We start from the raw sequence: 27,270 nt of genomic DNA, 5'->3' as shown, positions 1-27,270 counted from the left end.
TCAGATGGGACAATTCAGAGAAACACACTGGTTGTTTTTTTCCAAGCCTATATTCTATCAAAAGAAAAGCAGTAAGCAGCACTCCTTCATGAAATGCTTTCTTGATTAAAGTACTCTTCATTTCTTATCAGCAGAACCCAAGACATGGTTTAAATTATGCAACAATAAATCCCCCATCATTGAGTTCACAGTTTGCTTCCAAAATAAAACAAAGACATCATGAATTCTAATTTCATGAGGTTTAACTTTTATGAACATTTCACAGCAGTAATTAGTGAATATTTTTCCTCTAAAATATTTAGGACATGATACCTCATGTGGCTGTTCTACCACACCTATTTGCTGCTGAAACTTCTGGGTGTTGGGTTTTGCTTTATGCCTTGAGAAGGCAAAAACATTTTCTGAAGCTTTGCTACATTTTTCAAGGAAGCCACACAGAGTGTTATTTATTTAAAATCCAAGTTCTGCAACTTTAAGTACTGTTTCAAAAACAAACTTTACCTGCCCATTCCTCACTTCTCTCACCTGAGTGCCACTTTTAACAAAATGAAACACCACCCAACATCCTTCTCTATTATTCAGGTGCCAAATTTCAACCAAGAGAAAATAATGCTTTCTTTGTACTGCATCCATTACAGCTCCATTCTTATGTTGCAGGAGAACAACCCTCACCCCTGTTTACAAGCACTTAGGAGATTTAAGGAAAAGTGCTGTTATGTAATACTTAAATAAAGAACAAAACTTCACAGCTGGAGGCACTGCACAGAAGTGAATACAAAGGTTTTATCTCATGGTGGTAATTCTTCTTTGGAGAGTGCAACTGTGAGCCTATTGCCAAATGGAAGTAAGATCCATACAAAATAATAAAGCAACAAAAAGATGGTACTATTTTGGAAAAAAGAAATATGTGACAATCTACCAACCACCAGAATAAAACCAAAATGTAGAGTAACTGAAGGTATGGTCCAAAACATTCAGCTTATATGATGAACAAATTCCATAAAAGCTCCATTTACAAAATCAATTAAAATTTTGCATTGATGGTACCTTTTGAATGAAACAAATTTAAATCTGAATTGGACAAATTTAGACAATGTGATTATTAGAGAATTCTCATTCTAGAGTTCATACTCCCAAAATGAAGCTGTGCTTTTTTACTGCATTAAGTCTGGCAGTGAGTCCCAGCTATGTATTTAATTTTACATGAAGTGTGCTGTGTCCATCATCTCAGACTGTGGCTGCAAACACCACATATGCATCAGTCCACCTCCAAAACCCCGAAACAAAAGCGTGTATCATCAATCCAGTGAAGGAATAAAGTGTTCAAGGAGATTTAACACTTGGGAAGTAGAAAATTAACTACATTAACATGTATTTGGTGCAAGATGTTAGGCTTGCAACAGTGAGGGCTGAAAGATGCAGGTGGCCTCTTTCAATGCAGATCTCCACCCAGCAAAAAATGTTGTTTTACCAAGATAGGCTTGATACAACTGGAGCATCACAGCACACCCAGTTGTCAGAACTTCATACAGTAATGCTACTGTGTCTTTGAGGAATTAATTTCCTGATGAGTTAAAGCTCCAAAGAGGAAATACACTCTGACTACACTTCTCAGCAGGTAATCCATTCAATCCTATTTAATTAACAACTGGAATAAAAGTAATATTAAAGCAGATTCCTGGTGGGGAAAGGAAAAAAAACCTTACATCGAAAACTCACTGCGAATTAAAAACAGTTGTGATACTCTTGCCAAGTAACAAAAGGAAAAACTTGCAACAGAGTTGAAGTGGCAAGATAAAAAGGCAATTCTTTAGTGAAAGCTTGCAGGAGCACAAAATATGGCATTGCACATGCATGACACAGGATTTCTATAATTTTTATTAGGTTAATTAATTAATTAGTATATCAAGCCAGTACATCCAATAGAAAATCAGTTATCCCAGTAACCCAGATCGGGGTCAGCTGGTCCAGGGGCTTCTTTGCCCTATTGTCTTGTTATGTCTTTTAGGTTCTGGTAGAACATAAGATGTCCTTGTCAGGAATTATGTCCTTAAGAGTAAGGCTAAACAGAATTTCAAGAATGTATAGTAAGGGCTTGTCAAACTCTGAGAGAGGAAAAATACTAGAAGCTATACAAATATATATAAAAATCTCCAAGGCTATAAATATATGAAAAATACATAAGCTAAGACACCTTTAGGCATCACTACCAGGCTATAATTAGTGAATGCACACTTGGCAGACTTTGGCATAAGCTTTCTTATTGCAAATGAAGGAACTCATCCATTTTTCTTATCAAAGACAAATCTCACAGGAATTACAGTCTGGACACAACCTTCAAAACAACAGTCTCACCTTTGCCTGTCTAATACCAAACCTTCCATTCTTACACTCCTCCTCAAAGGGAGATACCCAAAAACTGTATTTACATCCCAACAGCACCAGTGATCCATCTGGTAAAGGGAAGCCCATAGCTCTTGGATATTTAACAGCCTGTGCAGTATTACAGCCATTCCTACCCCAACGGGCCCCTGAAGAGTCTAATGTTTAAGTCAAGACTAAATATGCATATTTTTGAGCTCTCCCTTATGATTTTAATCCCAAGGGGGAAATGAAATCTGATGTATCTGACAATATAAATGCTATCACAATTCATTTTATACACACAGTACTACCACCAATAATTCAACACCGTCAAAGTTACATCAATTCTTAGCCAGCAGTATGTACAATTCCACAAAATCAAATTGTAACTGAACTAGTTATTTTAAGTTTCTATTAAATTCACAACATACCTCTTCTGATTCATTAGCCATTGTCTGGGATTCTTCCAACTCCTCATCAGCTGCATACTCTCCTTGTTCTTCCATTGCTTGCTCATTATATGATTGCATGTAATCTTCATCCTAAAGCAGTAAACAGGAAGATGAAAAGACAAGGCCAACTGAATAGGTGGGGTCTGACTGCATTGCTGCAGCTTCCAGACTGGAAGTACTGCATCTCTCAGAGCAGACAACTATATAAGTGATATGGCACACTATAGCATAATTAGCAGGGCTCTTAACAATTAAAATTAGACAATAATTTCAGTATTATCAAAACCAAAACAATTTCCATTCATATCCCAGCAATGTCATCATAATGATCCCATTTAATACTGTTTGCTCCAACTACTTCTATACATCTGCATCCACTGATTACAGATTCATGAAGCAAACACTGTAGGACTTTCTTACAGGAAACACCCATCTATAGCACGTATACATTCACATCAGATTTTACTCCATCAGGTATAAACATTCTTAAAGCATTCTGCAAGTGCTTACGTATGAGTGGTTCAACTCTGAAAAATTATGAACATAAAACAAAAGCGAAACCTTGTTTAAGTTTTGGTATTTTCAAACACCTCGCTGATCACATACTGTTTTAATTAAGATTAAATCATTTCATTAGCAATTAAAGCCAGTGCATGTTCTCTAATATGCTGCTTAAATTACATTGAATTATGCAGGTGACATTTTCTAAACTAACCTCCAATCTCTTTATTCAGGTTTAGACAGCTCTCAGTTACAAAAAGGATGAACAAGCAGGACATCAATCACTTTGGGATATTAGCACCTTAAAGATGTCTTTAGCAGGTCAATAATCTTTTCACCTTCGAAGGACTTTATCAGATCTTGTCTAAAGCCTGGATAAAAGCTTTTGCATTAAGTACTTCTAACAATTGGCAGTGTATCTCCACCACACAAAGCTGTTTTCTTCCTTAAGGATACAATCCTCAAGGTCATGATTCTCAACTGCCTTCCAGCATGACAAAGGAGCATTACCTACCGCCAAACAAGCTGTCAACACAAACTTTGTCACAGCCTAGATAAAGAAACTGGCAGACAGTGATAATAGGTCTAATTTCCCCTCCTCCCTAGGGAGGTAAACAGATTTTAAATCAGTCTAAAACCCCAAGCACGTGAAGCAATGTTATCTTTGAAGATACAATAGAAGGAAACTCACTGGAAATTCATCTAGGGGTTCATTGATTTCAAGCTCTAGCACTTCATCTTCTTCTCCAGGCTCTTCCCCATATTCTATTTGGTCTTCTGTCAGTTCAGGATCATTGCCTTCATAGTGTCCTTCCTCTGCATACTCTGAGGCATATTCTTCAGGCGCTTCAGATTTGTCATAACCAATTTCATCTTCCCCTTGGTCATACTCAGACTCATGTTCCAGCGAGGGATGGTTGATGGACTCAGAGAGTTTGTATGAGGTCAGGATGCCAGATGTGGCATTGAGGCTCACTGTGACACCTGGAGAGCTGTGAGACATGGAAAACTCAGAGACTGAAGTCTAACTGGCAACTACTCACCAAGATTTAGCAAAACAAAGCCAACATAAAAACTCCAAGTTGGTGGATAGAATTATACCCCATACACTATTTGAGTCCATGCCATGTTCTCATAATGCATACTAAAATGCAGCTTATCACCAGCTGCAGGCTATTTGACCAGCGGAATCAAACCAACCAGATGGTTTAGCAGGTCAAACTGGCAAAAGTCCTGCTTGGTAACCAAGGCAGACCAGATTCAATTTTAATTCCAAGACTAACAAAAAAAATACACAAAATGAGTATAAGTGCATCTGTTTTCCCAGTCTTTCAGAATACACTAATAAAATACTTTTTACTAAATGCACTAACAGTGTTAATTCTTGATTATCGTGAATTCAAACTTGCATTTTTATGATAGATTTAATGTTCTACTTAGTATAAAATGAATAGTCAAGAATTGTAATTTAAATGATTAAGACATTATTAAATACCAGAGACACTGAAAAAAAAAAATCAATACAAAAACCAGCAAGTTTACAATCTGCAGACAGGCAAAGCAAAGCTCAGTTTACTGTTTACAAAAGCCAGTGCCATCAACACAAAAAAGCAACTAACCAACAGCAAACTAGCTCTTGATTTGAGAGCTCCAGGTATAATGAACACGAATAATTCTTTTTAAAATAACATTCCTATTATTCACCATTTTCCTAAGTTTGGGGCAACAAGATCCAGGCAGCTTTGAGCTATTTGCTGCTCTATAAGGGAGAAGATTTAACACAAAAGTGAAGACATTATGCAGGATTATCATTATCCTCCCACCTACAGAAACATGAGGTTGACTGGAAACATAAGGGGAAGGGAAAGGCTCTCTCTGGCAATAAGACTGTTAAAAATGCAAAACTTGTCTACAGAAACCTGCTTCCACTGAGCAGTATTATCACATTTGAGATACTTTATCATCACTGTGTTTGGCGACACAGCCATCCCTGTCACCCAAGGGTCTCGAGGAGCAGATACAGCAAAAAACCAGACAGTAACTGTAACTCGGACTCCCCTTCTTGAAGGGAACAGTCCAACCCTCACTCCTAAAGGGAGGAAAATGGCGGCCAATGAGGAGATTGATGGTGGAGCATTTTATCACACCCTCATCAGTCCAACATAAGGACAGGAGTCCTTATCCTAATTACAGCTAAAGACATATTTCAGAGATGGAGATATACCTGTGTATGTTACACATATACATACATTCATAGCCCTTCAGATGACATGCCCTGCACAGCATGCAATAAGGAAAAGCTGGAAAAATAAGCCAGTAAAAGCAACAATGGCACTGCATCACTTTGGCATCACAAGTATCTTCTCTCCTACTTCAGTCCAGCTTGAAATGTAAAAACAAGACACTCATTTTGACTTGTACTGCCCATAATTCAGCTGAGGAGCTGCATTACTACAGGGTAGTCACAAGACAGGATTCTCAGTAAACTCCCAAGGAAATATCTGCTCCAGCCTATTAAGTCTGTTCAAATTTTTCTGCTATGTAATTGTATGCAAATATTTAAGTCATAATTTCCCCTCCCCAAGAGTCCTAGGAGGTTTTTTTTAAAGATGACAGAAAAGGACCATAATACAGGTGTGGTGCCTTCCCTTAGTCCTAAAAATTAAAAGCCAGACACATTTAAGAGATAAAGCATTTTTACCTCAGTATTTATTAAGGATCCTTATGGTGCACCATTTTGCCAAAGTGGAACGTGCCAAAATGCACAGACATGATAAACTGGGTATACAATTTTACAGACTTACAAATGAGCATATCTAACAAGGATGTCCCAATCCCCCCCAAGGAATTCCCCCCTGGATGGGCTAAATCTCTACAGAGTATGTTCTAGAGAGGACCTTGGTTTCTCAAGATAGTGTAGGGTTTTACGGGCTCCAAGTACAAGGCCTTTAGGATGTTTGGTCTCCTGGCCTGAAGCAAATTAGGACTATGCTAAATTATCAGACTTAAGGAATTACAAATATGCATGCTAAGAGTCCTGAGGATACATAAAAGTGATATAAATGGTATATAAAAGAAAAGGCAAAAAATCATCTTGGCATCAGAAGGAAGCTTACCACAGCAAGCAACACTGAGGCAGTAAAGAAAACTCTGTAAGTGCTTATAATTAATTCTATTAGCACAACAGATAACACAATTTCTTCTTATAAGCTTTTTGAAGATTTGAATAAATTTATTGGATCAAAATAAAAAATATTTTTATTGAAATGCTAACAGTGCTACTGAGTACATTATATATACATCACTAAGTAGCTGGCTAGGTAAAAAGCAAAACTATTTTAAGCATAGACCAATAACTTTAGTTTAGTAGTTACTAGTTCAGTAACGGGAGTCATTCATAGCTTTCAGTTATCCAAAACAAGACTCAAAAAAGAAATACCGAAATTCTTGTTCCTCTTCATTGTCACTTTGCAGAAGATCATCATTCAGCTCTTCATCTGACAAGTCTGACTGATTCTAGGTTTCAAAAAAAGTCAATCATGAATATAAAAGATAAAAACTTTTAGCTAAGTACTGAATGCTAAATATTTTTCATGAAGAATACATCCCAAACTAAGACCATATCGTCAAAGAAATTATCTAATTTAAGGAGAAAAAACACACAACACAGCAACACAAATCTTAAAATACATATTTGACAATCCCATGGAAATTTCCAGAACTCAAATTTGCCTATCCACACTTCTTTTTCATTGATCCATTCTCAAATACAGCTAAAGATGACAACTCACTTAAGACAGACCAGGAAGGAAGAAAGGTTAGCTCTGGTACACAGCCTTGTGACCTTGATACATTAGACAAGTCAAGAAAATGCATGAACTGCAACTTCTAGAGAGAAGAGATAGGAGACTGGAGGAAAGGATATGATAAAGAAAACTGAAAAATCATGATTAGTTTGTAAGTGAAGAAAAAAAAACAGAAGAAAATACTGTGTCTCCTCTCATTTTGTCTGTCAAATTAAACAACTTTCAATTGTTTCTTTTTTTGTTTTAATAAATGCCCACTAGGGAGAGATAATTTCAGTTCTGCTGAGCAACATTTCCAACCCCTAAACTAATAGGGCCATAAAGGGTAGACAAAGATAGATTTATCTGAAAGTACTGGGATGAGATTAAGTAGAAGGAAGTTCAGCCTAAGTAACTCAGGGAAAAGTTTCTGAGAAATCCATTATTACCCCACTACATGAGTCTATACCCACAGATATTGCCCTTTAACATGGCAAACTAAAAAAGAAGAATAGAAAAAGCACAAAAAAAAAAAAAATAATGCCCTGGAGAATCAAGTACTAGTTAGTATTCACATATATAATTCTTAAAGATAAGTAACTAGCTTTATCACATCTATTCAATGTTAACTGCTTCTGGTTTGGGAACTGTGTAACAAACATCTGCAATCATTATCCTGGAATTTTATTCTCTTTAAACCAGCACATGAGAGTAAGGAACTTCCTATCTTTTATAGGAAATGCTTCCAGAAGCTATAATAATTTCAAGAACTAACTTCCAGCATTTAGAGGATGGTTATAAAAACATACAACAAATAAAACTCGACTCTTAATAGAGCTGAGTTTCTTAACAACTTATTTATCTCCAACTAAAACTTCAAAAGCTACTTTCAAAATTAGTTCACTTAGAAGATAAAATACAGAAAGAAGTGACCAGTCAATTAGATTTCTCAAAGATAAGTCCTGTCTTCTCCTACTGATATCTGGCAAATCCAAAGATACATTTAGCTCTTTTCACAGAGTTCAATCCTGGAAATAGGTACCAGTAGGAAGAGTCTATGGGAGACATGAGGAAAACTTGTTTATGTTGCCCAGTTTTAGTTGCTCCCACATTTTTCCCCTCACTCTAAAAGGGGAAATCTTCTGCCTACTCATCAGAGAGTGAGGCAGCAGATCATGCACACAGTGTGAACTTTCACAGACAACACTGACTGCTTTTTTATTTCCTCTCTGGTAAATGCTGCTGGTATTTTGACATGTGATTTTTAATAGCCAGAAAACTGGCATTTGGATTAAATTTTCCATCATGCTAATTAGCATTCAGAAGACCTAGCTGGGTTGAAAAAAATTTTTCTCTAAGTTTTATTTTAAAAAGCCACACTTGGAGGTATTTCACAAAAGGAAACAAGACCCTGGGTGCAGAATCTCTGGCAGTAAGGCACACCTCAGGTACCTGTGGCTGTCAGGTTTTGGGGAGATGACTAAAATACATGAGGTCAAACCAAACACTTGAACTGGCTAAGCTGAACAACATTCACATCTTAATATCTGCAACACTTCACTTTAATGCACATCTCTTACCTTTTTTCCAGTTAGCAAATCCTCTCCAAGCAAGTCATCATCAAGTTCACTGAAAAACAGTAACAAATTTTAGAAGGTGAACTTTACAAAACAAACCCAAAAACCTTACAGGGCATATGCCTTAAAAAACTGCCTCGAGGAGAATTGCTGCCAAGCCAGCACAAAGCCTGTTTTAGCAAAACATTCAGGGAACAAAATGTATGTATTTTCGGTGAAACAACAGACCACACATATTAAATAAATCTGCTATTGCACAGTCATTTCATTTCTATATACTCTCCTTTCTATGTACCCTTGACTAAACACAGGAGAGAAACCCAGACAAGACAAAACAAAGCCATTCTAGAACCTTCACTCCAAAACCATTTGGACATATTGTCCAAACTAATTTTTGTCCAAATTGCTGATTTCCAGCTCCCCAGGGAGGACATGAGACTGGAATGTCCTGTGGGCAAGACTCAGTCTCCAAGTGCCCATGTGGCCTGAGCTGCACCTCAGCAAGGAGCTGGGAGCCTGGGAAGTTGGCTGGCTTGGGAGCCTGGATCTTTCCTAAAGGCCGGACTTAGACCTTGATCTTTCATACATACTTTATCCTCTCCTTCTCATCTTGAGGGTAAGGCCAGACACACATTTGTAGGGTGACAAAATCACATGGATGTTTCATCAGTTTTATATTTATGCCCAAGAATTCAGGAAGCACAGAAATATTGGCTTACAACACTTCTGCCATCACAGTGTAACAGCCCCTTAAATATGATTCAATCCCAGGAACTACATTCCAGGTGAGCTAAACTTCAGGGAAACTGCTTAATTTCATTCTCTCTTCAGTGAAAGAATTACGTAGTGACAGGGATGACCAGATTCCCCTTATATAATAAACACTTGTAACTGACAAAAGCATGAATTAGAATATGGGTACCAATAGTAAAGCGAGATGCCAGTGACCTGAAATATGAGCTCTACTTTGAGATTACTTCTACCTGCACACCTTAAAAAACCAAAGAAAAACAAAACCCACCATGGCTTAGGTAGTAAATAAAAATCAAACCATCCCAAGTGATACATGACAAACACTTGAAAATGGGAAGGCAACCCCAAAACATCAATCAGCTGGTTTTGCAGATGGATCAATCTCTTTCAGAGCAAATTATTGTAGAGACAACACAGGAGGGAAGGGGGAGGGAGGGTTGTAAAAATCTTGTGGGCTAGGAAAAAACAAATGATGCATCAAATAAGCCTTAAATAGGACATTATCATCAGTATACAGAATTTATCTACTGTTATTGATTACAAATAGTTCCAGGAATGACTGAACATTAACAAATAGCAATCGTTTTGTACTCAATGTAATATTAAGCAAAAACTGGGAGATAAGACATATCACACATTTCAAAGAGCAAACTGACTAGAATTTCAGCCTTTTCTTTCAGAGACAGGAAACTCTATGTAACAGAAATAGTTGCAGAAGAATTTTCTACTTCAATTTTGTCTCTAAGAAAAAAAAAATCACTAATCTTTTCAACTGCCAGTAATCTGAAAAATGCACCAAAATGTTAGAAAATATTTCCCAGCACTATGGTCCACCATTGACAGCTTTTAATAAAACTGCACTAGAGATATTCCAAGAGATGGCAAGAACATATGTTAACAGCAGCATTCAAAGACAAAAACCAAGTTCAGGTAGCAAGAAATTGAGATTAAGGAAAGAAATACAGAAGAAAGTGGAATATTAAAATATTTATCTAAACGTACCTAGGCCTATTTACCACGTTACTAAAAAGCATCTTTGATGTGATTATTTGCAAAAAAAATTAACATTTGATCTCTGAGTTAACTGCAAATATATTCTAGATTTTCAGAAACTCTGGCCTTGATAGTCAAAACCATTAACACCAGGATATAAATTAAGAAGCAAAAAGTAGTTCACAGGGTGCCCTTCAAAACCTATAAAAATATTCTATGTCATTCAGTATTTTCATTGATAAATCAGACCAAGAAAAATGACTATGAGTAACTTTTTGAATAAACAAAATAGGGAAAAGCCTGCACGGTAAAGTTGAACTTTTTCAAGCTCCTTTAAAGTAGCCAAATCTGAAGTTGTCTATAGAAAAAAGTGGGACCACAAGGACTAAATCTGACTTTTAAAGAATAAAGCAAACAAACAAAAGAATCACGAAGAAAACAAACAAAATCCCTAAACTGACACTAACAGATCTTTGTCCAGCTCAGAGAACTAGATAAAAATGAATGGTTGCAATTTGTTATCATACAACTCTACATAAAATAAACAGGAATCAAAGTAAACATCTATACCAGTTCCAAAAGCATCTCACCCTTGCTATCATCATGACACAAAAGTCTTTCCAAAACCACAGTATTAGGAAATTTTGGGTTAAGATGATCTTGGATTTGCTGCTCTCACCAGAAAGATTTTCCTCCCCTTCCTCAACTCCCAATACCCAACACTTTTCTCACTGAATAAATCTAGCTTTCTCAAGTAAGAAAAATAAAACCCAAAAAATAGCAGAAAATAAAAGGTGAGAAGTTTTCAGCCAGCATAGAGAAATTAGTAATCTCAAAGAAGGGCCTGAACAAGTGAATTTCAGCAAAAAATCAGCTATTAAATCCACTCTGTCATCTTGAAGAAGAGCAACGGAAACACAGGGTTTTCCCAAACCTGAGCTTTGGGCTACTTAATGAGATAAAAGTACAAATTAACATGATAAAGACGTTAGACTGGCCCTTTTAAGTCACTAACTTCATAAGCATGCCTCATTAAACCTGAGCAGTAGCAAGGCCACAAATGTTCCAAGAAAAGAACTTGTAAAAAATGGGAAAAATTCACCAAGAACAATGTTACATTTGTACTCCCAAATAACTGGGGCCTTTTGACTCCCAGATAACACCCTCCAGGATTTGAGAAAGGACAGAGATCTGAAAATCCAGAATTATTTAAGTGCCTAAGGGATGGGACTCAGTCAAGTAACAACACAGTAAGAGTTGATGGCTGATGAAGATGTGTGACCAACAGAACTCATTCATCTCTCCCCCAACCCAATGATGCTTCAGCTGAAAACAACACACGAAGGATTAAAACATGGAGACTTACTGTGTTCATCCAGCCCCTTTCTCCATCTTCAAGAAACTGTCCTATACTGAATTAGGCCAGCAGGTAAAACCCCCAAGCAATTACAGTAGGCAACACACCCATGTACAGCATTTTTAATTGCCAAGACACCCACAGAACTCAACACTTACGAAGACAGCTTTGCAATTTGAAGAGAATAATATTAACAACAACAAAAAAAAATCCCAACACATGCAAATAATATTTTATTAGATACAGTTTAAAATAAAATTTCTGAAATAATCAGCAAGATGAAACTCTAGAATCTTTTGCTCTGCACCTGAAACTACTTCCTTCATAATCTCACTACTGAATTTTTGATTACCTCTCTTTAATTAAGTACAGCTAATAATAAACACAAAACCTTTTTCTAAAACTAAGTCCTTGTATACTCCAAAGTCTCCACTTCGTGAAAATAGTCTAAAACTCCTGTCAAGCCCTATTAAGACCAGCTCTGCCCAAAGAGTTCACCATTGGGTAAAAGCTTCCAACTTCTGATGCATCAGCTGCTTGAGTCTTCCAAATTTTTTCAAGTGACGAGTAGGGCAGCTAAACCCAAATGTGACCAGTGAGCAGCTAAGAGCCCACTCGTTCATGCAACAAAGGCCAAAAGTTCAGAAAACATTCTAATACAAAACATCCTGCCTGCAATACTGACTTTAATGTTTCTGAACAGCCAATCCTCGGGATGGGAGGCAGCACAGGAATGACCCAGCCTGAGCAAGTTATTTTAATTACATCCTCAAACCAGAGCAGCTTCTTGGTGCACTTCAGCATCCAACCCTCTAAGGGCTGTGCTGGCCTGACAGAGAGAAGAGACTGCTCAGCAGAACACCCTGTATACACCGGAGCTACTGTCCAAATTCCTGTCACAAACTCGCCTCATGCAGCAATGAAAACTACTCACTTAACCTAGCAGAACACCAAGGAAGAGGAAACTAATGCCTCTGGAATGACGATAAATGTAGAGCAATTGATTTACTCCAAGGGCTCAGCTCAGTGGAAAACTACTTACAGTAAAATTTGTTTACTACAATCACTTGAGTGATTATTAGAGAAGACAGAAATCTACTTGGAATCATTTTTTCCTTCCTTTCAGAGTGAAAACCACCGGCAAAGTCTGAGTAAGTCTATTACTAAAAAGAAATCATAGAAAAATAAGATAAATAAGTGAAAAGTTTTCTGCCAGAAAGAGGAGACCAGTGTAGCTATCAGCCTGATTCGTGTCTCAGAAAACAACACACATTCTCCCCCAAAATAACCCACGGCACATACACTTCTAAATCTTTAAAAACAGTCGTATTGTTGAAAAAGCCCATGCTTAAGCTCTCCTCCTCTTCCTCAATTTAAAACTGAAGTAGAACTTTGAGGATAAGAATTTAAACATCAAGTTAAAGTTAAAAAGATTTAAAAAATTAAGTTCAACAGATTCAAGTACTAGCAAAGTCTATTTAAATCACCCAGGTCTACTAAATATTTAAAAGCAAAACCAAAGCATTAATTGCAAAATTACACAGCACAAATACTTTGTATTTATCCAATTTTAAATGGCATCTCTTCACAATACTCCATATTCCTCAAGGCAAGTACATGTTTGGCACGATCTAGCCCTGGCTGACACATGCAAAACAACCAACATCTTCATTAGAATCTAAATGTGCACTGCTCCAAATGTTAGAGCACAGAATGCCAGAATGGGAAAATAGAACAATGCAATTCAGCATACAAAAACTGAACATGAAACAATTCTACCTACCTGTCCCAGTCATCATCTCCAGCTCTTCTTCTCCAAGACCTTTCTGCACCAGGCTTATCAAACTGATCAAAATCATCATCTGAAAAAAAAAAAAAAAAAGGTGACTACATTAAATAATTCTTACTGCAAGGAAAGGCTGCCAAAGCAACCACACAGACATGGTTTTCTGGGTGGGTGTGAGGGTATGCAGGTTGTTCAAAAGATGCAAAAATACCTTTTTCTACTTTTCAATTACCATGAAGAAAACAGATTAATACCAGCAATAGAATTATAGAATCTTTACAGTTGCAAAAGATCTGTAAGATTGTCAAGTTCACCCATCAAGTCGGTTCCACCACCATGTTCACCATTAAACCATGTCCTCAAGTGCCATATCCACAGGTTTTTTGAATCCTTCCAGAGATGATGACTTCACTTCCCTGGGGAGCCTGTTCCAAAGCTTTACAATCCTTTCAAACATCCAATGTAAACCTCCCCTGGCACAGCTTGAGGCCATTTCCTCTCACCCTGTCCCACATTACCTGGGGGAAGAAACAGACCCACCTGGCTACAGCCTCCCCTCAGGTGGTTGTACAGAGCTACAAGGTCTCCCCTGAGTCTCCTTTTCTCCAGGCTGGGCTCCCCAGTTCCCTCAGCTGCTCCTAGTCAGACTTGTGCTCCAGACCCTGCACCAACTTCCCTGCACTTCTTGAGACACACTCCAGCACCTCAATGTTTTTCTTGTAGTGAGAGGCCCAAAACTGAACATGGGATTTGAGGTGGGGCCTCACAGTATGGAGTGAAAAGGGATGATCACAGCATTTGCCCTGCTGGCCACACACACAAACCAAGGTGGCCTTCTTGGCCACCCGGGCACACTTCTGGCTTATACTCAGCCACTATCTACTGACATTTCTGTGCTTCAACAATAAAAAAACCCAGAATGTACTACAGAGCTCTGCCTCTTCTCACTCTTGCAACCAGGATCACCCAAGGAAAATAGAGTATGAGCTAAATCACTGGCAAATTCTGCCAGTGCAGGTCATTTCAGAAACAGCAGCTGCCCAGAAATGCATGAAACTGAGGGGCAGTGAAGGTGAAGGCAACATCATCTGCCAAATCTTTGCTTGCCTTGGAGGCCACAAGCCCATCCACGAGCATTGAAGCTGCAAAGGCACTTTGAAAACACTTTGTAAACATCAGGACAGGTCAGCACAGGGCAGGTCAGCACCAGCAAGGCGCCCCAGAAGAGAGAAGTCAGGTGGAAGAAGTCAATAACTTCAACTGGGGCAGTAGAACCACCAGAAGTCACTGTACCTAAACATGCACTTTCCTTCCAAGAAACAACTGCTGCTCCACATTTCTCTCAACAAATACCCTAATTTAGCCCACCACTTCTTCTTGCATAGCTTAGTTTGCAAATGACAATTTTGCTACTTAAAAATATAAAAACTTCCACTTCTCTACAAGAATATGCAAAGGTCATTTGCTCAGCTCAGACATGTGTTGTCACCTGGAAATTGGAAGCACACACACTCAACCTCCACTCTCCCCTTCTCTGACTACAGCCCAACAGAGAATGCACACCTGGATTCACCTTCTTTTCACACATTTTAAGAACTTTGCTAAGAATCAAACAAATGGGTAATTAGAAGTTATGCTCAACACAGAGAGAAGGAAACCTGCTGCAGTTTAATGGTCTGCAAAACACAGACCATTAAATCCAGTCCGTGCAGTCTGACACTGAACTGGGATCGCTAAGACACCATAAATCCACTCACCCTCCTGAGTCTATTTGCATTCAGTTCTTTGACCAAGTACACTGCCAAGGAACAACTGTTTTATTCAATTGGGGTTTTTGTTTGGTCAGTTTCTTTAATAAACCTCCAGAAGCAAATCTGTCTTCAGCTCTTTAAACTCAGCCCAGCATCCTTAAGTGAATATTTCTCATATGCAGCGACAAACTTTTTAATTTCTTACTTCATCTTATCAAAATATCAGTGTTAGTGACTCATGGAAGTTTAAAAGAAGTTAAAAACATTGAAAAGTGAAAATCCAGATTTTACAACATCACTATATTAAAAACATTCAAACCAGAAATTTCAATCATAAACAGCTATGAAAGAAAAAGTGCTCAGTATGAATTATGATGCAACATGAGACAAGTGTGGCAACTCCTTTATTTTGATCTCCTTGATCAAGTTCTCCCTTTTACTATCAACAGATATGTCTATATTTTAATTAGTCTTTTATATTTTAACTAGTTTACATGAGCTAAAACTATTGAAAACAGTTATTTTACATTTCTCTGCTCAAACATCTATATATTGCAACCTCCTATACCAATTCCTATTTCACTCACAAAAGAAAGCCAAACAAATATACAACTGTTTCCCATCTTCCTCTTGAACACTAAATTAAGTAATTCTGTGGTCTCTGGGGGGGAAAAAAGGCCACATTTTGGTCTTTAATGACCACTCTTTATGGTCATTTAAAACCATGCTGCAGTGACTGTCTTAGTGCACTGACATTTTAAGGGCACAAATAAATGCACAGAGGCTGCACTGACACTGTTCTTACTGCAGGATTACAGTAATCCACTGACTTGATGTAACCACCACCAAAGATTTTTTCTTAAGGTAAGCAACTGGTTTGGTAGCAACCCAAATAACAATACGTGTCCACATATTGCCTAACACAGTCCAAGACAATAACCACTATCAGGAAGACAGTAAATTCTTTTTAGTCTATGCCTGCTAGCAAGATATACTTTTTCATGCCAGGCAGCCCTTTAACATTAGGTATTTACAATACTAGTTTATATTATAAACTAAGAGCTCTTAGCACACAATCCTTCCAGAGACGGACCTTCACATCAGCCAGGTTTAAATCTAAACAACACAAAATTACACACCAAACCCTTCCTCTCTCCACAGCACAATGAAACACTTTTTTGATACAACTCACAGTTGACTTTTCCAACCCAGATATTGAAGTTTCACAGCCATAAAAATGTTTCAGCCTATTACTGCTGCTAATGAAGGAACCATAGAAAAGGATGGTCCAAGTTCCTGGCAAGTTTCTAGCGTGGACCTGAACTCTCACCCCTCAGCCAACACCATGAACACCCTCCAGCTCTTCCAACCTCCAAATTTCTCACATTCTATTCCATATTTATGAGCAACTTCTACCGAAATTCAAAGGTGAATTACACCCAGCAAAGCTCTTTTCCTGCATTGCCCTCTAGCAGGATGCACACAAAGTCCTCGAAAATGACTGGTCCATCTGCCTGTAGTGACCACAGCTTGCAGGAACTGCTCCACATTCACCTCTCTGTTCTCATCTCTTCTCTCCCCATCTCAACACACATGATATAAAGATCTTCAGACAGGAGGAGACAGCTTTTCTTTTTTATGCTTATTTGTTCTGTGACAGCTGACACTGACAATGAGCATTACAAATTATGCCATTTTGACATTAAGGACTGTCAGAGCCCAGAGCAGGTTGTAGCTTTCCTTTAGAAAAGGAGGTCACAACAGTCACACATCTACAAATAAATTCTGTCCTAGCTTTATTTGTGAGACAGCAGCTCTGAAACGGACTCAGGCCTTGCACCTGCAATGTGATGTGATACCTAACAGACTTCATGAGGCGTCATTTTCTCTCCATTTCTGAAACCACAGAGACTTTTACTTTTCTTCGACCTGTCTAGGCAATAACATTGCAAAACACCAGTAAATAACTATCAATGTAACATTTATAGCTGCTTCTCCTTGAGAAATGTCTAAGTCAATGTTTGTGTCACGGGTGGTTAAATGCCAGTAAAACATTAACTTGTACAGAAATAAAACCACTCAGCATCAGCAGAGTACACAACTGCTGAGAGCAACAGCCAAAGTTTAATTCTTTTTAAAATAATTCTCAGTATTACTGTGTGGAACATTGTAGGAAGAAATGGATGGTGGGAATCCATGAACATAAGCTTTTAAAGCATTAAATTGTCTATGGCAGGGAAGAAGTTCTGTATTTCTCCCAGCAGTCTGGGTTCAGCTGTACACAGCAGGTGTTGCTGAGACACAGGAGGGACTGGCCCTGACTCGTCTTCTCTATTCCAGGCACCGCTGGCAAAGCTCACCAAGATGATGTTTGTCCATCAGCTGGGTACCAACCAGAAGATGCTGATGGTTGATCTCTAAACACACTAAGCCCCCTCTCATTTCCAGGCAAAAGTAGTAAGTAAAACAAACAAACAAACAAAAAAAACCCACAGCAAACCAAAGGAGAAATGGAAATACAAAAAAACCCAGCAGAACAGGCCAGTTATAGAGGGAAAAACCAATCCAATCCACCACCTGGCTCTTCCTATTGCAGCTCTGAGAAAACCACCGTGATCCAAGTGGCAGGGAACTTTCAGGATGCTGCAGAGAAGGACTAACACTGGCTGAGTGTTAGACCAGCCTGCCGTGCAAGGCTCTGGCCAGCTGTGAAGTCAAATAAACACAAACATACTTGGGCCCCACACAAAAAGAAAGGTTCCTATTTTATTTATATTTACCCTGGTACTACACTAGCAGTGATGCAAGGTGTTCCATACAGCTTATATGACAGTTTTATGATGTATGGCCAAAACTGGTATCTTTTTTTCCTGTTCAGTGAGAACAGATCATCCACACCAGAAATTCACAAAATACAAGCCTCACTTCTTCTCTGGCAGTGCTGATGGCAGTTTCTAACTCTGTGGACACCCCTTCAATAAAATCCTCACTAATTTTTCTGGGTAAAATGGAAGTCTTAAGCTGCACAGTCAAGTCTCACAAGCGTAGGAGGTGAATCAGCAGAACACTGCAGAGCTCTTAACATCTTAAAATGGTACTAACAGCCTAAAAAGGTAGTCACACATAGCAACTGTTGCTACGATGGAGTATTTTACTGCAGTGACATGGCCAAGACTTGTGGAGTAAGGGAAACATTTGATGACTGCATTTTTAGTCCTCCCAGACTTACACTTGAAAGCTTTCTGGAACACTAACCAGGTGCTTTCTCACAAACTTGAACACTTCAAAAGTATGGTTTGTTTCAGCATTACACTTCCATGAAGACAAAGCTTATTATTGTAGTTTTAGGCACTGAAATGCACTCAAGACTTCTCCTTATCCAAAACAACATGGAGATGCCACAATGACTCTACAGTTCAATGGATAAAGAAGTCCTACATACTCTTTACCCTACAGGTCTTTAAATGAAGTTACCAAACTTTGCTGCTTTGGAGCAAAAATAAAAATAAACCAAATACAATTCTATGATAGGTAAGGGAGCTAGCAGGAAAAAAAAAAAAAAAAAAAAAAAAAAAAAAAAAAAAAAAAAAAAAAAAAACCACCACAGAAAATTAGAGGGGAAAAAGTCATTTACCACATGAAAAAACACTATTTCTCTACTCCTCAAATAGTACTGAACATAACAAGCCCATCTTGCTGTATCCTTTTCAAAACATTAAACATGACAACTTGTCAGCATTTCAAGAGCAAGACTCCAGATTAAAAACATTTTACCAGATTGTTTTTATGTAACAGCATATTTTTACAAAATATTTGTATTTGTATTTCACTGCTAAAGGTTACACAACACACAGGAATTGTAAAAAATTGATTTTCAGGACCTGAGTACACCATGTTAAACAGTGAACTGAATTTGGTACCTCTTGCTATGCAATACAAAATAACAGGTTTCATGAGGAATGTCTGTGCCTGTAGCACAGGCTGGCAATGTAACTGTACTATTAACACCAGCTGAACAAAAACTTCTGGTAACAAACCCTGACAGTATCTGGCAGGAAAAAAAACACGAGGTCAACAGGAATTTCTGAATCTAAATCTGTGCTGTAAAGCCAAATCTTCATGAAGCCCAGTACAAATCCAGTCCCATTGATTACAGAAAAATCAACCTTTCTACACCATCCCAAAAATCACATTCAGTCTTACTACTACATCAAGCAGAAATACACACACTCAAAACAGTTTAGTTTATCTGTTCAGGAACAGACACCAGGCAGCCCTGCTATTGGTAAACAATTACTCATAGATCATAGAAGCAGTAAGTACTTGGTGACTAAGTATTTATACCAACCTAACAATTGCTTAACACATTCCTCTATTAGTGTATTTCATGTTTTGTTTCCAAATTATTACAATTGACAGAGATAAGCTTCCTAAAAAAAAAAAAAAAAAAAAAAAAAAAAAAACCCACAAAACAAACAAACAAAAAAAAACCAATAACAACAACAAGCAGAGAAAATTTCTACAGGAGACAAATTCTTTTTATCTCCTCAAAACCAACTTTCTTTTTTAGAGGTTGTATGCAAAACAAGTCACTAGCAACATGCAAGGTCAGAACTAACTAAATGCTGCCTGTAACTGAAATTCTCTAACCAGTGCTTGAAAGAAATAGGGATTTTTCTTCTTTTTCATTTGATTAATAAACTACATCTAAACCTAAACCCACCAAATCATAATAAAAAATAAAATTATAAAATAAAAATCATTATTTTCAAATTTAAAAAAAATTCTTTCAAAGTCTGACAGAACTAGAAAATATATTTGCTTTGGAAAACCAAAAGTGCCACAGTCCTTGTTTTACAAATGCTGAACAGCAAAGGAAGGCTGAGAGTTTAAATGAAATCCACATGAGCTTGTTTGCCAAATGGATTTGGACATTAATGAGAAATTGCAATTCTCCAGAAACTCTCCAGCATCTTTTGCAGCAACCAAAAGTTGTAACTAGTTAAAACTGAGGCTGCACTACAACATAACATAGGACAAATCACATCACTAACTTAGACATTTTTGGTCAAGCCTGTGACAGCCATAATCCTCAATTATTCTGGACAACAAATTCTATGTGACCTAAAATCTGAGATTTACTGTTTGGTACAATAAAGTCTGTCTGGGCTTTTGTAAAAACAATTGATACTAAGGCTATGTTTATTTCAGATTACCTGAAAACATTCAGAAGACTGAAACCTTGCCAAAAAAGCAGAGAAATTAAAAATTGCTGTGTTTAAAGGACATCTCCCTGCCTCAAGCACACTGAGGTAGTTTTATTTTTTGGCACTAGTTCTTTGTTCAATACTAAGTGCAACACAAGGGCACTGGTTCTTAGTACACCCCTGAGCCTATTATTCCATCAACTGTAAACTCTATAGGCCTTTAAGACTTGGGGTTTTAGTGTGTGCACCACCTAAGCACAAATGCAGAATCTATTTCCAGTCCCTGGATGCCACTGCTGAATAGTCCAAAGCACAACAAGTTCAAGTGAATTTGTCACACGGGACAGTATCCGCTACATCCTTGTGACCCACAGCACACAGAATGTACCACACGTGCTGTGCTAGCGCCATCAGCTTTTCTCCACTTTTTATCAGTTGCTTTGCAAGAGGCTTTTGAAGTCCTTACATTGCTGAGAGTGCAACAGCAAACGTCATACACGCTCCAATGAAATGAAGCTGATGACAGCCCCAGAGGTAAAGAAACACCCATCCTGCTACTCCCAGGTACAGAACTTCCAGCAGGAAGGGACACTCATCAATGGGACCCTCTCCAACTCCTCCTCCATCCCATGCCATGTCATGACTCACAACCCAAGGGCATCTCCACCCCAAGTCTTCTAGGCCACTGACATTCATCAGAAATAAACTAATCTGAAAGAAAGAAAATTTACAATGATTTTCCCTTACTGCAAAATGGCAGATAATGAAAAGGTGCTCCTTGTTTTGTTTCAGACATGGTTTGTTGTTCAACCTGTAACCATCTCTCCCTAAATGAAACTAAAATTTAGCTGCACACTGACTACAGTAAATATCAAAAAAAAAAATTTCAGCACCTGTACAAAATGGTTGTTAGCTTATATGATCATTAAATCACACAACAGTCCAGGTTTGAAGAGACCCTCCAACACCACCTGGTCTCCCATGAAAAGGAGAGTCTAGATGAGCTAGTTTATCTAGCACCCTGTCCAAACATATCCTGAACGCCTCCAGTAACAGAGGTTCCATCATGTCCCTGAGGAAATTTTTCCAGTGACTGATTATTCTCCCTGCTGAAAGAGTCCTTCCTGTAACAAGTGAAGCCTCGCCTGGTGCAATTTGTAGCCACTGTCCCTTGTCTTTTCTGCGTGGCTCCTCGTGAAGAGAAAGCCCCCATTCTCTCTGTACTCAGCCTTTAAGATTATGGTAATCAATATTCAGTGTTTCCTCTGTTTCTGTTTTCGTATGTAAAACTGGAACAAAGTTTGGGAACCATTGCCTTACGAATGAGAAATTACCAGCCCTCAAGGTCCTTCATCACTTCACACCCACCTTGACTTTTCATGTTTCAACGTGCAGCCATTCTAGAATCAGAAGCAGGTTGAATCAGGCTGATCAGCGAAAGAATTTGCAAACTATTACGCAACTCTGAATTACTCTCAGATACCTCACAGACCATCACTTCAAAACTTTCTAGTTTGTGAAACCCAACACCAAAAGAGCTTTAACATTCATCCTTAGAAAGCTTTGCTGCACCAACGCATCTGGTCACAAAAGTATTTGTGAATGCTTTATTCTTAAGACTCTCACCAGTATTTCGCCAAAGCTTTAAAGATTATAAATGACCAATTAGCCCATATATGCTGTTTCATTCTCAGTCCTGTAACATACCCTTACAGAGGACTTAAACTTTAATCTGCATCCTCAAAGCCAAAACTACCTAGTTTTATCAGCTATTATGCTACAATGCCACCCAATTAACACTAATTTATATTTCCAATACCTATTTTGTACTATTTTACCAATCATTAGCCTTTTTTTTAGGAAAACAGTGGGGTGTTGTTATGTCTGTATTTCAAAGTCTTTACCTCACTCTAAAAATTCAAAAACTAAATCCCTGCCATTAGTTTCTACAGTTAAAACTTTAGATTACCAAAACCACTTAGTTCAGAGTTTCTTTTGCATGCTACCACCACTGCCTTTAGGTAGCAGTCCTTTTCCAAAAACAGCTGCATATTCCATTTCTGTAAGTTCTAGGTTTTCTTGCCTGGGCTTTCGAAGTGTATTTAACAGCCTCGACCAGGAATTTTCCCTGAGGAGTTACATGGACACAAGTGTGTGACCCGTGGGTTCCTCCATTCAGCAAGTGTTGCACGGTGATCACCAGGACTAACTAAACAAACACTGTCTGTAGGGGCAGGGATCCTGTTTAAGTGGCCACCATTTACTGATGAGCACAGTGTGAACGCTGAACAAACAACTGCTTCTGCCCACTTAGAACAAAGGGAGCCCAATTCACCCTTGGACACAAATGGAACTCCACAACAACAAAAATCAGCCTTGAAATTGCAGTTTCATCACTTTGTTGAAGGCTGTCTGCTGCAGCACACGTCCTTGTACGTGAAAGCACATTAAATCAACTTGAAGCAATTTTAAACACAAGGACCAAAAAGCTTCAAAAGTGACACTTTCTTTAAATTACTCTATCCTCATAAAACCACAAAAACTTCCACCTAGTACATGAATGGCAACCTCACTTCCACATCACAGGCGGAACCACAGATGTGAACCACGGAAATTAGTAAAGATTTTTGAAAAGTGACTCCAATATTGCAGTATAATTAATTACTATTATAACAATGCTCAAGATATTAAACTATTTGCTGTTTTACCAGTAGTGCTGTCCTTCCCAAACTCAGCTCCTAAATTTGGGAATTTCTTTGTAATATTTACCTTTATGTACGACAAGACTTGACATAAAAATGTCATTATGTTTATGTGCCTTGTAACCCATCAAACCAACCACGGAGCACAGTCAGACCCCTCAGCTGAGTGAGCACTGAAGCAGCCACCCCTCTCCTCTTTGGCAACAACTTACAGGGATTAAATCACCTAAAACTTTAGTACAGACAAGGGCAAGTGGGTCAACTAACCATTCCAATCAGTCTGTATCAAAAACTGCTACTCTTAATTAAAGCAAGCACAGAAACACACGTATCTTCTTAACTGTATCTCTCCTGAACACTCCGGAGAGACCCCTGAAAGACTTTCTTTTAATCACCCAAACAAATATTCACATTTTATGGTTTGCTTTATCAGAACCACAGAGGGTTTTGAGCTGTCTATTAAAATGCCGCGTGTGGAGGTGTCTGCAGTCATGCAGAAGCACAGCGGAATGAACACCTGAGAGTCTTGGAGTCAAGCACTGACTTCATTTCACACTTTTCAAGGGAGATCTTCTACTTCTGGACAGCCTATGAAAAAAATTATAACTACACCGCAGATTAAAGACGTGTTACTCACGCCACACACCTGCACCTGTAAAAATACCCACCATCCCTAGGGGTGTTTAAGAAAAGACTAGACGTGGCACTTGGCTTAGTACTTGGTTTAGTTGATACCGTGGTGTTCGGTCATAGGTTGGACTGAGTGGTCTCAGAGATATTTTCCAACCTAAATGACCCTGCGATTCTGTGAATGTCTTTCAATAAAACACACCCACGTCCCCCGAAGGCCCCCGCACCGAGGCCACCGTCCCTGCGGGCCTTGTCCCGGCCGAGCGGCCGCAGCCCCTCCATCCCTCCATCGCCGCACGCCGGCGGCTCCCGGACCCGGCACTCCCGGGACTCCGCGGTGCCCGGGCGGCTCCTGCTCCCCGCGATCCGCGCTCCCCCAGCTCCGGCCACGCGGGACGCGCCGCTCCCAGCCCGGCCCGGCAGCAGCAGCAGTGTCGCCTCCGCCCCGGGAGGCCCCGCAGGAGCCCCGCGGCTCCCCGCGCCCCGCCGGCCGTGCGGCCCCGAGCCGGCCCCGCTCCGCTCCCGCTCCCCCGGGCGCGGCCCCCGAGCACCAACCTGCGCCTCCTCCCAGCGCGGCAGCCATGGCTCTTCGCCCGGCCCAGACGGCGGCGGCGGGTCGCGGCAGCGCCGCGGTGCCGCCCGCCGGAGCGGCGGGTGCCGATGCCGCGGCGAAGGACGCGGGCGACGGGCCGGGAAGGGCTCGGATTCAGCGCCCGGCGGGCCCCGCTCCCGCCGCCGGAGAACAACAAACTAGCACAACATGGCGGCCGCCACCGCTGTCGCCGCCGCGCTGCATCCTGGGACGGCGGCGGACCTCGGTCCCTCCTCCCGCGGCGGGGGCGGGCCGGCGGCGCGCGCCGCTGGTTGGCCACGCCGGCGCCGTCTGCGCGTGCGCGGGGCGGGAGGGCGGGGCGCGTGCGCGGCGGGCGGAGCGGGCGGGGCGCGTGCGCGGGGGCGCCGTGAGGGGGGGGAGGGAGGAATGGCAGCCGGGGCGGGGCAGTGTTCGCTGTCCCGGCTGCGAGAGAGGAGGCCGAGCTGGTGCCGGTGCAGGTTTCCCTGGCCTGGACAAATAGCAGGAATGAGAGGGAGAGACTCCCAGACTCCTTCCTCCAGAGACGGGAGTCTGTGGATGTCTCTTGCGGACGTGGGTGACTCCTCGTACCGCCGCTGAAATGTGCGGCTCACACTGAATCACGGAGTCGGTTCGGTTGGGAAAGACCTGAGATCATCGAGACCAACCCGTGACAGGACACCCGCACACCAATTACACCGCGGCACTGAGTGCCATGTCCAGTCTGCCCTTAAACGCTTCCAGGAACGGTGACTCCACCACCCTGAGGAGCCCATTTCAATCTAATCGCGCTTTTTGTCCGACCTAAACTTGTGGTGCAGTTTAAGACTGTTTCCTCTTGTCCTACCGCAGATTGCTTTAGAGATGAGCCCGGCTCCCCGCTGGCTACAGTTTCCTCTCGGGGAGTTTTTTAAAGAGTGATAAAGTCTCCCCTGGGTCTCCTTTTCTCCAGGCTGAACACCCGCAGCGCCTTCAGCTGCTCCTCATCAGATTTGTGCTCCGGCCCTTCAGCAGCTCCGTTGCCTTTCTGTGGACCCTCTGCAGCACCTCAATGTCCTTCCCGAATGGAGAGTCCCAGAACTGGACACGTGGGGCTCTATTGAGGCTTCAGGAGTCACAGGTCCAGCTTGAACCATCGAGTTCAGCTGCCTGTTAGGTGAAAAAAACCTCATTAATTAAATACACCACGAAGGGGATGGGTCAGGGTGTGTTAAATGTGTGGTCCTCCATCTTTGGAGGCTTAGCAGGCAGGGAAGTTAACCCATGTCTAAACTGACCTAAAGAAGTTCAGACCATGTGGTTCTTGCTTCCCCACTCAAACCTCACCCGAGTTCTCCCTTTACGGGCTCAGTTTAGTTCACTGCAAGCTGTGAATCCTCTCCTGCTGGCACTTCAAGCCCTTCCTGGCTGCTGGGCTACTTGCTCCCCTCTCCTTTCCAAAGGATACACTGTGGCTGCTGGGTATATCAGTTTGGATCACTGATCCCACAGTAAAGTGATTACCAAAAAGTTTTCCTTTTGAATTTCCTTCCTGACTTCTCCAAGTTTTAACAGGTGAACACAGATTTCTGCACAGGCCAGGTTAAATGCAACATAAAATTATGCCGTGATATAAAACAAACTTCTAGGTTATACTACTTGTAGGGAAACCAAATCTCAGCTAAAACAGTTTCATGGAGCCTGCTATAACAAGACTAGTGCAAGGCAAAACTTTCCCAGGTGGACAAGTCCTCATGGAAATAATTAACAATGTTAGTATTTAAATTATCAGCGTTATCTGATTAAACCCTCGCTATGAGAATAGGGAAGTTCTCATGTCACTTTGTTCTTTGCTCCCTGCAGACTTGTCTCTACATTGCACTTGATCTCATTTTTCAGGTTTTCTTCACAACCATACACCTAAAGGTTTATTCTTTATGTATTGCCACAAACTCAGCTGAATTCTGTCTGTAATTTGGGAAACAGGCTGTCGGTAGGTGATGCTTGCTGGTAATTTAATGAGTGGTCCATCAGTCCAGCTCTGATTGCCTGATGTAGGGGCAATGAGTGAATACCACAACTACCAATGGTGAAAACCCAGGGTGATTTCAGTGGGTGGCCAGGAGTTCACCAATTGCATCTTGGTGTTGATCTTTCTTTCCTGAAGCTGGTTTGCAGTACAAAAGGGTTTCCTGGAAAGGGAAGGAGTTTCCTAGACCCTTTAAAGGCTGTGTGGGGCAAGACTCAGCCAGGCTCAGCTGCAGCCTGTTACAATTCACAGCTCTCTTGTCAAAATTCTCTGTATCCCTTTTCTTTGGTGCAGGGAAATTGTTAAACATAAACAGTGTTCATAGTGGGCAGCTTTGTGGAATTCGGATATGTAGAAGAGTGCATTTACAGATATTTTATGCTCTATATCTTTTCTCATTTTAATAGCAAATTTTTTTGACTGACGGTCCAGACAGAAACCAATTTACCATTTTCTTAACAGACCAGTCCAATGTTAAAGAAGAATAACAGGACACTTAACTACTATTTTGCTAATATACAAACACTTTAGCCACTTTGCAGTACTCTGGTACCAAAAAAAGTGGCCATTCCCAGGGGTCTGAACTTCAGCGGGTGTAGAACAGAGACCTCAATGAGAATGACAGAGACAGGTGTGGTGACTCTACTCAACTTCACTCAGAACTTTCTATGAATTTTCCAATTTCAGAAGCTGTACTTGCTCTGGATTCTATATTAAAAAAACCCTTTTCTCTGTACTACCTACTCTGTACTGTAAAATGCAAATGTCCTTTTCAGTGAGTTAACATATAGCTTCTGGAACCCGTGGGTAAAAATTACTTTATGTGAACTAAT

General features: G+C 40.2%; 1 protein-coding gene across 6 annotated transcripts in view; it reads right to left on the bottom strand.

Annotated features, from left to right (window-relative positions):
• The window catches only part of RBM33 (RNA binding motif protein 33), a 95,846-nt gene extending 71,260 nt beyond the window's left edge, over positions 1-24,586 (bottom strand). For 3 of the 6 annotated variants that reach the window (XR_014589499.1, XM_083856628.1, XM_083856629.1), the window contains exons 1-6: positions 24,414-24,586; positions 13,566-13,644; positions 8,683-8,731; positions 6,757-6,833; positions 4,009-4,309; positions 2,796-2,906 (exon numbers count right to left, since the gene is read on the bottom strand). Coding sequence is in view for 5 of the 6 variants with exons in the window: in XM_083856628.1 (XP_083712754.1) it covers positions 2,796-2,906; positions 4,009-4,309; positions 6,757-6,833; positions 8,683-8,731; positions 13,566-13,644; positions 24,414-24,441 (645 nt within the window). In the remaining variant the exon portion in view is untranslated. The remainder of the gene's footprint in view (positions 1-2,795; positions 2,907-4,008; positions 4,310-6,756; positions 6,834-8,682; positions 8,732-13,565; positions 13,645-24,413) is intronic. The other 3 variants (XM_083856631.1, XM_083856632.1, XM_083856630.1) reach the window with 2 other exon arrangements.
• Between the last annotated feature and the right edge of the window lie 2,684 nt (positions 24,587-27,270).

The sequence above is a fragment of the Zosterops lateralis genome (assembly GCF_965231275.1).
Source record: "Zosterops lateralis genome assembly, chromosome: 1".
Taxonomy (NCBI): Eukaryota; Metazoa; Chordata; class Aves; order Passeriformes; family Zosteropidae; genus Zosterops; species Zosterops lateralis.
Note: the sequence above shows the minus strand (reverse complement) of the source record. Positions and strands in the feature narration are given on the sequence as shown.